Source organism: Ranitomeya imitator, chromosome 8 (genome assembly GCF_032444005.1).
Source record: "Ranitomeya imitator isolate aRanImi1 chromosome 8, aRanImi1.pri, whole genome shotgun sequence".
Lineage (NCBI taxonomy): Eukaryota > Metazoa > Chordata > Amphibia > Anura > Dendrobatidae > Ranitomeya > Ranitomeya imitator.
The window spans coordinates 174,311,906-174,324,792 of record NC_091289.1 but is presented as its reverse complement, the minus strand read 5'-3'; the positions used below and the strand labels follow the sequence as shown (position 1 = coordinate 174,324,792).

At 44.6% G+C, this 12,887-nt stretch overlaps 1 protein-coding gene across 13 annotated transcripts in view; it reads left to right on the top strand.

The window, feature by feature from the left end:
• The window catches only part of ELAVL4 (ELAV like RNA binding protein 4), a 147,218-nt gene that overhangs the window by 86,066 nt on the left and 48,265 nt on the right, over positions 1-12,887 (top strand). For 7 of the 13 annotated variants that reach the window (XM_069737935.1, XM_069737934.1, XM_069737933.1 and 4 more), the window contains exon 3: positions 9,108-9,194. The exons of the other annotated variants lie outside the window; for them this stretch is intronic. In XM_069737935.1, the coding sequence (XP_069594036.1) occupies positions 9,108-9,194 (87 nt within the window). The remainder of the gene's footprint in view (positions 1-9,107; positions 9,195-12,887) is intronic. 13 annotated transcript variants of the gene reach the window in all.

Genomic DNA, 12,887 nt, shown 5'->3' with positions numbered 1-12,887 from the left:
GCAGAGCGCCAGGGACACTGCGGGGAGTATGGAGCAGAGCGCCCAGGACAATGCGGGGAGTATGGAGCGGAGCACCGGGGACACTACGGGGAGTATGGAGCAGAGCGCCGGGGACACTGCGGGGAGTATGGAGCGGAGCGCCGGGGACACTGCGGGGAGTATGGAGCAGAGTGCCGGGGACACTGCGGGGAGTATGGAGCAGAGCGCCGGGGACACTGCGGGGAGTATGGAGCAGAGCGCCGGGGACACTGCGGGGAGTATGGAGCAGAGCGCCGGGGACACTGTGGGGTGTATGGAGCGGAGCGCCGGGGACACTGCGGGGAGTATGGAGCAGAGCACCGGGGACACTGCGGGGAGTATGGAGCGGAGCGCCAAGGACACTGCGGGGAGTATGGAGCACAGCGCCGGGGACACTGCGGGGAGTATGGAGCAGAGCGCCGGGGACACTGCGGGGAGTATGGAGCAGAGCGGCGGGGACACTGCGGGGAGTATGGAGCAGAGCGCCGGGGACACTGCGGGGAGTATGGAGCGGAGCGCCGGGGACACTGACTGCGGGGAGCGGGGAGTATGGAGCAGAGCCCCGGGGACACTGACTGCGGGGAGTAAGGAGCGGCCATTTTCTTCCGGACTGTGCCCATCGCTGATTGGTCGCGGCAGCCATGACAGGCAGCTGGCGAGACCAATCAGCGAATGAATAACCGTGACAGACAGAAGGACAGACAGACGGAAGTGACCATTAGACAATTATATAGTAGATATGCATTGCCTGAAATTTAAAGGGGTGATCCGAATCCACTTATTTCCACATCAGGAGGCGAGCGGGGCCAATGATGTCGTATCTACAGATACCTGCTGGCTCCTTAGAGTAGGACAGATGCTTGATATCCGCCACTTGGGCATTAGAATCAGGCATCATTGGAATAGGATAGGTGCCCGATACCTACCGCCGATGAATTAGAATAAGGCATCATTAGAATAAGACGGGTGCACCTTACCTAGCACTCAGGCATTAGGACAGGTGTAAGATACCTAGCACTCGGGTATCTCCACACTGAGACCTTGTCTCCAGCCATGTATCACTAAGACTACTTTCACACTAGCGTTGTGCACTGCACGTCGCAATGCTACGCATTGCGACGCTTTGCCACACGTCGCAACCGTCATGCGACGGTTGCGCCATGTTGTGGCGGTCCGTCGGCAGCAAAAAACGTTACATGTAACGTTTTTTGCTGCGTTGTGTCTGCCGTTTCCGACCGCGCATGCGCGGCCGGAACTCCGCCCCCACCTCCCCGCAACTCACAATGGGGCAACAGATGCGCTGGAAAAATGCATCTGCTGCCACCGTTGTTCGGCGCTTGCGCAGTATGCGTCGGTATGTCGGGCCCGTACCGACGCTAGTGTGACAGTAGCCTTACTGAGTTGCTTCCTGCAGTTTTGATACAATCTCTGTTTTCTCTGCTGTAGACCTACAAGTGCTTTGACTACTGAGCTCTGTATGATTAGCTGCTAATTAGCAGCTTTCTCTGTACACTGTGCATAGGCAGAAAGCTGCTAATCAGTGGAGTGGGGCGGGGTTATACAGAGCTCATGAATATGGAGGACTACCTGACTGCAGGCTTACTAGTCCTCTAATGATCATATTTTGCTGATAAAACAGTGATTTGATCAAAACTACAGCAAGGAGCCCAGTAAGTGATACTTCTCCGGAATCAGGGTCTCTGCCCCTACAACATGCTGATCTCAGATTAGGTGGCAAAAACCTGGTGACAGATTTATTTTATCTTTTGACACATTATATTATTGCAATTACAGTCTATAGACACTGCTATGTACTGCACCTACTGTAACGGGCACACAGAAAAGAATGACGAGGAATCCCTAGCCGGCAGCAATGGCGTAAATGCAGCGAATGCTTGTACGTGTCTAATCCATGCAATGCATGCAGGGAAATCCCCGTCAATATATGCTCAGGATATAATTCATGCTAAGATGGTGGAGCATCTTACAGAAGCGTGAAGCTTTGTGATCTTTTCCTTGATGCATGAGATGAGGATGAAATCCTGCAAGGCCCAGAATATTGCCTGTGATAGTCGGATGGAGCCTCCATTGGCAGCTATAATTGCCAGACTGCTCGTCTCCGCTTTCCTTCTCTCCCCTCCTCCTCTCCATTCTACATCTCAAAATCAGGATTTTTTTTTTTGCTTCTCAATCACAATCAAATGTGTTTTGTTCCCAAGTGTGGGACATTACAAAAGCGCAGAGGGGCTTGTGAAGGAAATGGCAGCTGTCTAGATCCTTCTCCTTTACGACGATCAACCATAAGATCTGCAAAACATGTTTGTTCCTAATAAAAAAAAATCTTCTCGTCTTAAATGGGTTTAAGAAACTAAAAAAAAAAGTGGTCTGCATTTTTTTTTTTTAGTAGAAACAGCCACCACTGCGGGCTGTGACTGAGCTGCAATACCAGACATAGCCTGCAGACGAGATGGCGCTGTTTTGGGGGAAAAATATACACTTCTATTTCTATCGTGGTAGAAGCAACCCTCTACCCTGTCACTGGAAGTATATATTTGACATGCAAAATCACCCCATCCATTTGCCTCACACTGCCTCGTCTGTGGAGTCCGAAATTCCAGTCTTCCTCCATCCAAGATGGTATGGAAAGTAGAGCGGTAAGCCTGGACTATTCATCGCCTCCCTGTTCCTTTATGTTGCAGGCGATGATCAGACTTACCACGACTCCCTACGCCAATGCGAAAGCTGGATGGCCTCAATGCCAGTCTCAGTGGGAGGCAAAAAGAAGGCACCAGGGAGGGTGACTACATATGGCACATATACAGTTGTGGCCAAAAGTATTGACACCCCTGCAATTCTGTCAGATAATACTTATTTTCTTCCTGAAAATGATTGCAAACACAAATTATTTGGTATTATTATCTTCATTTAATTTGTCTTAAATGAAAAAACACAAAAAGAATTGTCCTAAAGCCAAATTAGATATAATTCCACACCAAACATAAAAATGGGGGTGGACAAAAGTATTGGCACTGTTCGAAAAATCATGTGATGCTTCTCTAATTTGTGTAATTAACAGCACCTGTAACTTACCTGTGGCACCTAACAGGTGTTGGTAATAACTAAATCACACTTGCAGCCAGTTGACATGGATTAAAGTTGACTCAACCTCTGTCCTGTGTCCTTGTGTGTACCACATTGAGCATGGAGAAAAGAAAGAAGACCAAAGAACTGTCTGAGGACTTGAGAAACCAAATTGTGCGGAAGCATGAGCAATCTTAAGGCTACAAGTCCATCTCCAAAGACCTGAATGTTCCTGTGTCTACCGTGCGCAGTGTCATCAAGAAGTGTAAAGCCCATGGCACTGTGGCTAACCTCCCTAGATGTGGACGGAAAAGAAAAATTGTCAAGAGATTTCAACGCAAGATTGTGCGGATGTTGGATAAAGAACCTCGACTAACATCCAAACAAGTTCAAGCTGCCCTGCAGTCCGAGGGTACAACAGTGTAAACCCGTACTATCCGTCGGCGTCTGAATGAAAAGGGACTGTATGGTAGGAGACCCAGGAAGACCCCACTTCTTACCCCGAGACATAAAAAAGCCAGGCTGGAGTTTGCCAAAACTAACCTGAAAAAGCCTAAAACGTTTTGGAAGAATGTTCTCTGGTCAGATGAGACTAAAGTAGAGCTTTTTGGGCAAAGGCATCAACATAGAGTTTACAGGAGAAAAAAAGAGGCATTCAAAGAAAAGAACACGGTCCCTACAGTCAAACATGGCGGAGGTTCCCTGATGTTTTGGGGTTGCTTTGCTGCCTCTGGCACTGGACTGCTTGACCGTGTGCATGGCATTATGAAGTCTGAAGACTACCAACAAATTTTGCAGCATAATGTAGGGCCCAGTGTGAGAAAGCTGGGTCTCCCTCAGAGGTCATGGGTCTTCCAGCAGGACAATGACCCAAAACACACTTCAAAAAGCACTAGAAAATGGTTGGAGAGAAAGCACTGGAGACTTTTAGGGTATGTGTCCACGTTCAGGATTGCATCAGGATTTGGTCAGGATTTTTCATCAGTATTTGTAAGCCAAAACCAGGAGTGGAACAATTAGAGGAAAAGTATAATAGAAACATATGCACCACTTCTGCATTTATCACCCACTCCTAGTTTTGGCTTACAAATACTGATGAAAAATCCTGACCAAATCCTGATGCAATCCTGAACGTGGACACATACCCCTAAGGTGGCCAGCAATGAGTCCAGACCTGAATCCCATAGAACACCTGTGGAGAGATCTAAAAATGGCAGTTTGGAGAAGGCACCCTTCACATATCAGGGACCTGGAGCAGTTTGCCAAAAAAGAATGGTCTAAAATTCCAGCAGAGCATTGTAAGAAACTCATTGATGGTTACCGGAAGCGGTTGGTCGCAGTTATTTTGGCTAAAGTTTGTGCAACCAAGTATTAGGCTGAGGGTGCCAATACTTTTGTCTGGCCCATTTTTGGAGTTTTGTGTGAAATGATCAATGTTTTGCTTTTTGCTTCATTCTCTTTTGTGTTTTTTTCATTTAAGACAAATTAAATGAAGATAATAATACCAAAGAATTTGTGATTGCAATCATTTTCACGAAGAAAATGAATATTATCTGACAGAATTGCAGGGGCGTCAATACTTTTGGCCACAACTGTATAGTCCCATTTCAGGGACTGTCCCTTTAAATGTTTTAGTGCATAGGCATTCCCAAATTTGAAATTGTAAAGTGTCATTCCCAAAATGTCGCTGGAGAAAAGGGTCCTTGCCATACGGCCAAAATATCAAGATTCTCTTTTTGGATTGCCTATATAATAAAAAAAAACAAAATTGTGTCTGATTATCCTTTTGTTCTTATGGAACCAAGATCTTACGCAAGCAGCCAAAGAAACCACAAAGCCATCAGTCTGTGTGATGCTATTCCAGCACTATCATCCAACCCCTTTAAGCCCAGCAAATGTAGCAAGATGTGTCCTTGACATGAATGGCTGAAACATCTCTAGAGCTCTGACCCTTCTTTTCTGGTATTTAGTAATATAATGTAATATGTAAGTCGATGTGTCTTTCCTTTTCTTTCCTCCTAACGTGAAATATCCCAAGGTGATGAAAAAAAATGTTTGGTATAACTCCTGTCGGGAGTCGTTTCTGCTACATGTGTCTGGAACACAATGTATCAGATTTATTGTGAGACATTGGTGGGAAGGTGAGGGCTGACACATCTATCGGGAGTCAATGTCTAATTAATGGTGGATCATTTATTACTTGTTTCTCGTCTTCAGATCCATTGTTTTCCCCCAATTATTGGATCATTTATACCCACTTTTCTACTTTCCTTCGCATTTAAAGAGGACCTGCCACTTTGCATCAATATGTATTTGGTTTAGTTGTGCTAAAGGGAACCTGATGGCTGATACATGGTACCCGAAGCAAGGGAAGAATGTATCAGAACAAAGGCAAAGAAAAAATATCACGTCAGCTCGCCCTGTCCAGGTATTGTCCAATGTAATAAGAGTGCAGTGCACGGACAGAGGCCACGGGCCGGCTCCAGGTGAAAATGATCAGGTAGAAGGAAGGAAGGCATCCAGCAACAACAATGGAAAAGACTCTAAAAACATTATTTATTAGTAAACACTATACCTATGGATTTTTAACACTAAGACACTTTAGCACACTAATCCTACGCGTTTCAAGCACCACGCCTCTTAATCATCGCCTTTGATTAAAACACTAGTCCTGCGCGTTTCAAGCACCACGCCTCTTAATCATCGCCTTTGATTAAAACACTAGTCCTACACGTTTCAAGCACCAAGCCTCTTAATCATAGCCTTTAATTAAAACACTAGTCCTACGCGTTTCGAGCACTAAGCCTCTTAATCATAGCCTTTGATTAACACACTAGTCCTACGCGGTTCGAGCACAAAGCCTCTTAATCATTGCCTTTGATCAACACACTAGTCCTACGCGTTTCGAGCACCAAGCCTCTTAATCATAGCCTTTGATTAAAACACTAGTCCTACGCAGTTTGGCACCAAGCCTCTTAATCATCGCTTTTGATTAAAACACTAGTCCTACACGTTTCGAGCACCAAGCCTCTTAATCATAGCCTTTGATTAACACACTAGCCCTACGCGGTTCGAGCACAAAGCCTCTTAATCATTGCCTTTGATCAACACACTAGTCCTACGCGTTTCGAGCACCAAGCCTCTTAATCATAGCCTTTGATTAAAACACTAGTCCTACGCAGTTTGGCACCAAGCCTCTTAATCATCGCCTTTGATTAAAACACTAGTCCTACACGTTTCGAGCACCAAGCCTCTTAATCATAGCCTTTGATTAACACACTAGTCCTACGCGTTTCGAGCACCAAGCCTCTTAATCATAGCCTTTGATTAAAACACTAGTCCTACGCGGTTCGAGCACGAAGCCTCTTAATCATTGCCTTTGATTAAAACACTAGTCCTACGCGTTTTGAACACCAAGCCTCTTAATCATAGCCTTTAATTAACACACTACTCCTATGCGTTTCGAGCACCAAGCCTCTTAATCATCGCCTTTGATTAAAACACTAGTCCTACGCGTTTCGAGCACCAAGCCTCTTAATCATCGCCTTTGATTAAAACACGAGTCCTACGCGGTTCGAGCACCAAGCCTCATAATCATTGCCTTTGATTAAAACACTAGTCCTACGCATTTCGAGCACCAAGCCTCTTAATCATCGCCTTTGATTAAAACACTAGTCCTACACGTTTCGAGCACCAAGCCTCTTAATCATTGCCTTTAATTAAAACATTAGTCCTACGCGTTTCGAGCACCAAGCCTCTTAATCATAGCCTTTGATTAAAACACTAGTCCTACGCGAATTGAGCACCAAGCCTTTAATCATAGCCTTTGATTAACACACTAGTCCTACGCGGTTCGAGCACCAAGCCTCTTAATCATAGCCTTTGATTAAAACACTAGTCCTACGCGGTTCGAGCACGAAGCCTCTTAATCATTGCCTTTGATTAAAACACTAGTCCTACGCGTTTTGAACACCAAGCCTCTTAATCATAGCCTTTAATTAAAACACTACTCCTATGCGTTTCGAGCACCAAGCCTCTTAATCATCGCCTTTGATTAAAACACTAGTCCTACGCGTTTCGAGCACCAAGCCTCTTAATCATCGCCTTTGATTAAAACACTAGTCCTACACGGTTCGAGCACCAAGCCTCGTAATCATTGCCTTTGATTAAAACACTAGTCCTACACGTTTCGAGCACCAAGCCTCTTAATCATTGCCTTTAATTAAAACATTAGTCCTACGCGTTTTGAGCACCAAGCCTCTTAATCATTGCCTTTGATTAAAACACTAGTCCTACGCGAATTGAGCACCAAGCCTTTAATCATAGCCTTTGATTAACACACTAGTCCTACGCAGTTCGAGCACCAAGCCTCTTAATCATAGCCTTTGATTAAAACACTAGTCCTACGCGGTTTGAGCACCAAGCCTCTTAATCATCGCCTTTGATTAAAACACTAGTCCTACGCGAATCGAGCACCAAGCCTGGTAATCATAGCCTTTGATTAAAACACTAGTCCTACGTGTTTCGAGCACCAAGCCTCTTAATCATAGCCTTTGATTAAAACACTAGTCCTACGCGTTTCGAGCACCAAGCCTCTTAATCATTGCCTTTGATTAAAACACTAGTCCTACGCGTTTTGAACACCACGCCTCTTAATAATTGCCTTTAATTAAAACACTAGTCCTACGCATTTCGAGCACCAAGCCTCTTAATCATTGCCTTTCATTAAAACACTAGTCCTACGCGAATCGAGCACCAAGCCTCTTAATCATAGCCTTTGAATAACACACTAGTCCTATGTGTTTTGAACATTAAGCCTTTTAATCAAAGCTATGATTTACACGCCAGTCCTACGCGTTTCCAGCTATGATTTAAACACTAGTCCTATTCATTTCGAGCACTAAGGCACTTAATCATAGATACGATTCACACACTAGTCCTACGTGTTTCATACATTAAGCCTCTTAATCATAGCTATGAATAACATACTATTCCTACGCGTTTCGAGCACTAAGGCTCTTAATCATAGATATGATTATCTTTCTAGTTCTACGCGTTTCTAGCACTAAGGCTCTTGATCATAGCTATGATTAATACACTAGTCCTATGTGTTTCGAGCACTAAGGCAAGAGCCTTACTTACAAGGCCGATCCCCAGTGGCTTCTCCCCGTGTTCCTCTTGAGTGACTGGTTTCTATATAGGGAGAGACCTGACATCATTAGCGGTGATCTGGGAGAAACCGCAGAGGATCGGCCTTTTCGACTAGTCTGCTGTGCTGTGAAATGCCGCAATGTTTCAGGGACAAACATACCTAGTGTCAGTGTCTGATACACGCTGCCTGTGGTTCGGGGAACATGTATCTTCTGTCAGGTTCCCTTTAAATGGCACTCTTCTCCTGAATCTGTCATTGTTTTCTTTTGTTCCTGCCCCTCTCCGTTCCTGAGAAACGGCATCCTCTAATCTTGTTGGGCAAGTGGGTGTGGAGTTCAAGAACACGCCCACAGACAAGAGTTAAGGACTACGCCCCTTTGGAAAACATAGGATTAGGGAAGAAGGGACTATAACTCAGGAATGGGGAGGCGCAGGAAGAAAAGAAAAACAGCGCCAAACTTAGGAAAACAGCGACGTTTACATAAGATAAAAATATATATTTATGGCAAGTAATGTGTCCTTTTAAATTGGGTGTCATTTTATTACGAGTCTTCCAGCATCAATAAGGAGCAGTGCTAAGCTAACCTTATTATTATACAGGATCAACCTTACATTGACTCCCGAAGGTAAAGTCTAGAAATGATAAGTATGAAATAACGATAGAAGGAATGTATGTGATGGTTTTCCTGTAATATGCGCTATTGTTATATTTTCGATTCTCCTGTATTTCTGGAGGAGGACTATGCTCCCGAGTGTTCGTATTGTGCATGCATGAAATATATATTAATAATATATACACTAAATATACCAAGCTGTAACTGTTATTGGGCCCTATTCACTAAGGATTTTTGCCATAGGCCCACATTTGGAGGAACACTTGAAGGATTTAGCCACTGGCACAAAATGGAAATCCCTTACTGAAGAGGGCCCTATCTTTGGGAAAGGTCAGTAGTGTTTGTTACTGCTTTTTAATACGATCTAGCTTGGTGACGGAGGGGTCTACAATGTACGACACATTGAAGGCTCCTTGCACTCGGGGCCGTTATGTGAATGTGATACTAAATCGAGCATTTCATTGTATTCATTGAGCTCGTAGTGAACTTCTATTGGCGATGACTTACCTTTCGTTTACTTGCTCGTAGCATGGCGATGCTCAATGCTAAAAGAGGAATCCTCCCAAATTTGGTCCCTTATTCTTTCCCCCGAAAGCCAAAAAAGTGGGGCATAAAAAAAAAAGTCTGACACCACTGGATCTCCACAAAATTGTGCAAATGCATTGGTGTCCCTGATGAATAATTACTTGTTTTATTTTATTTAGTTAGGAATTCATATGAAATATTTTAATCTGACCATTCTTCTTCTACCAAATTTACCAATCTGAAAATGTTCATTTGTTTATTCCCAACTCTGCAAGTTATCACCTTTCCTATGAGCTTGTGCAGACGGCTGTAATAATCGGGCGAGTGCTATCCGTCCTTTTTATGGCACTCGTCCCCATGTTATTCTATGGGGCTTGTTACCACTGCCAAAGTACTTTCATACGGGTAACGTACAAACTAAGAAGACAAATACCTAAATCTGACAAGTTCCTGTTCAGACTAGAAAAAGCCCTTCTCTGGCCCTGGTCTGTCCCTTCCTTGACCGCGGAGGTTGGCACCCTGAGATAACGTAATGGTGCCGCTACTCGACGGCGGCTTGCCCTGAATATCGTTAGCAGCTCCTAGTATCGTTAGAGTAGCAATTCCCTAAGGAGTTAAGGAATCACACACAAAACAGCTGCAACCAACACTAGCTACAGTAAAATGAATGAATCCAACAAAGTCTATCACCACCAGGAAACACCAACAGGGAAAGTATTTAAAGCTGCACCCGAAATGTGATAGGACAGAAAAACAGGGCAAATGAAAAACACTTGTTACCCAAAACCGACAAACAAGGATAACAGATTCTCTTAGATGAGAGAATTTATGATCCTCTGTACTTATCCTATGGATCGGTGATAACTTAATAATAATGATTATAATTTTATTTATATAGCGCCAACATATTCCGCAGCGCTTTACCAATTATAGAGGGGATTTGTACAGACAATAGACATTGCAGCATAACAGAAATCACAGTTCAAAATAGATACCAAGAGGAATGAGTGCCCTGCTCGCAAGCTTACAAACTATGAGGAAAAAGGGGAGACACGAGAGGTGGATGATAACAATTGCTTTCGTTGTTCGGACCAGCCATAGTGTAAGGATCGGGTGTTCATGTAAAGCTGCATGAACCAGTTAACTGCTTAAATATGTAACAGTACAGACACAGAGGCTATTAACTGCATAAAGTGTATGAGAACTTGATGTGAGGAACCTGATTATGGTTTAACTTTTATTGAATGGGCCACACAGGGATCGTTAGGTTAATGCATTGAGGCGGTAGGCCAGTCTGAGCAAATGCATTTTTAGGGCATGTTTAAAACTGTGTGGATTGGGGATTAATCGTATTAACCTGGGTAGTGAATTCCACAGAATTGGCGCAGTACGTGAAAAGTCTTGGAGACGGGATTGGGAGGTTCTGATTATTGAGGATGTTAACCTCAGGTCATTAGCGGAGCGGAGGGCATGGGTAGGGTGGTAGACTGAGACCAGAGAGGAGATGTAGGGTGGTGCTGAGCCATGGAGCGCTTTGTGGATGAGGGTAGTAGTTTTGTACTGGATTCTGGAGCGGATAGGTAACCAGAGTAATGACTGGCACAAGGTAGAGGCATTGGTGTAATGGTTGGTGAGGAATATAATCCTGGCAGCAGCATTCAGGACAGATTGGAGCGGGGAGAGTTTGATAAGAGGGAGGTCGATTAGTAGAGAGTTACAATAATTCAGACGAGAATGAATAACTGAAACAGTAAGAGTTTTTGCAGAGTTGAAAGTAAGAAAAGGTCAAATTCTAGAAAGGTTTTTGAGGTGCAGATAACAAGAGCAGCCAGTGATCGGATGTAGGGGGTGAATGAAAGCTCGGAATCAAGTATGACCCCAAGGCAGCGGGCATGTTGCTTGGGAGAAATGGTGGAACCACACACGGAGATGGCAATGTCAGGCAAAGGTAGGTTGGCAGAGGGAGAGAACACGAGGAGTTCAGTTTTTGACAGGTTCAGTTTCAGATAGAGGGAAGGACATGATGTTAGAGACAGCGGTAAGACAATCACTGGTGTTTACTAAAAAGGCAGGCGTGATATCAGGAGAAGAAGTGTATAATTGGGTGTCATCAGCATAGAGATGGTACTGGAAACCAAATCTACTGATTGTTTGTCCAATAGGGGCAGTGTACAAAGAGAAGAGGAGGGGGCCTAGGACTGATCCTTGAGGAACCCCAACAGTAAGGGGAAGGTGAGAGGAGGAGGAACCAGCAAAAGATACAGTGAAGGATCGGTCAGAGAGATAGGAGGAGAACCAGGAGAGAACGGTGTCCTTCAGGCCGATGGAGCAGAGCATAGTGAGGAGGAGCTGATGATCCACAGTGTCCTTGAGGCCGATGGAGCGGAGCATAGTGAGGAGGAGCTGATGATCCACAGTGTTGAATGCTGCAGAGAGATCCAGGAGAATTAGCATGGAGTAGTGACTATTAGATTTAGCTGTTAGTAGGTCATTAGAGACTTTAGTGAGGGCAGTTTTAGTAGAGTGTAAAGAGCGGAAACCAGATTGAAGAGGGTCGAGAAGAGAGTTATCTGAGAGGTAGCGTATAAGATGGGAGTGGACCAGGTGTTCGAGGAGTTTAGAGATGAAGGGAAGATTAGAGACAGGTCTATAATTAGCGGCACAGTTTTGATCGAGGGATGGTTTTTTAAGTAATGGATGTATGAGGGCATACTTAAATGAGGAGGGAAAGATACCGGAAGAGAGAGAAAGGTTGAATATTTTTGTTAGGTGAGAGGTAACAGCCACGAAAAGGGACTGGAAGAGATGTGACGGAATTGGGTCACTGGTGCAAGTGGTCGGGTGAGAAGATGCAAGGAGCCTGATTACTTCTTCTATAACTGGTTCAAAGTCAGAGAGAGCTAGATGCAGTGGGAGAGGGAGGACAGTGCATGGTATGAAGAGATTGGGAGATGATTTCCTGTCGAATGTGGTCAATTTTTTCTTTGAAGTAGTTGGCCAGTTTGTCAGCACGGAGATCCGTGGTTGGAGCCTGCACTCTTGGGTTGAGTAGGGAATGAAAAGTGTCATAGACGTTTAGGGTTATTGGACAGTGAGGTGATGAGGGTGTTAAAATGGGTTTGTTTGGAGAGGTGAAGGGCAGAGTTATATGTTTTAAGCATAAACTTATAATGGATGAAATCTTCTGGTAGATTAGATTTTCTCCACAGATGTTCGGCGCACCTGGAGCACCGCTGCAGGAAACGTGTTTGCAGCGTGTGCCAGGGTTGTCGCAGTCTGTGCTGAGTTGTTTTATGTATAGGAGGTGCAATTTCATCCAGGGCACTTTGCAGGGTTTCATTGTAATGCTTCAGTGCAGAATCAGGACATGAGATGGAGGAGATTGGGGCCAATGAGGACTGCAAGTTCTGCATAAGTTTCTGGGTGTTAATGGCCTGTATGTTTCTATAAGTGTGGAAAGTGGGGGTGACCTGAGCGGGATGGCAGTTCTTGATAGAG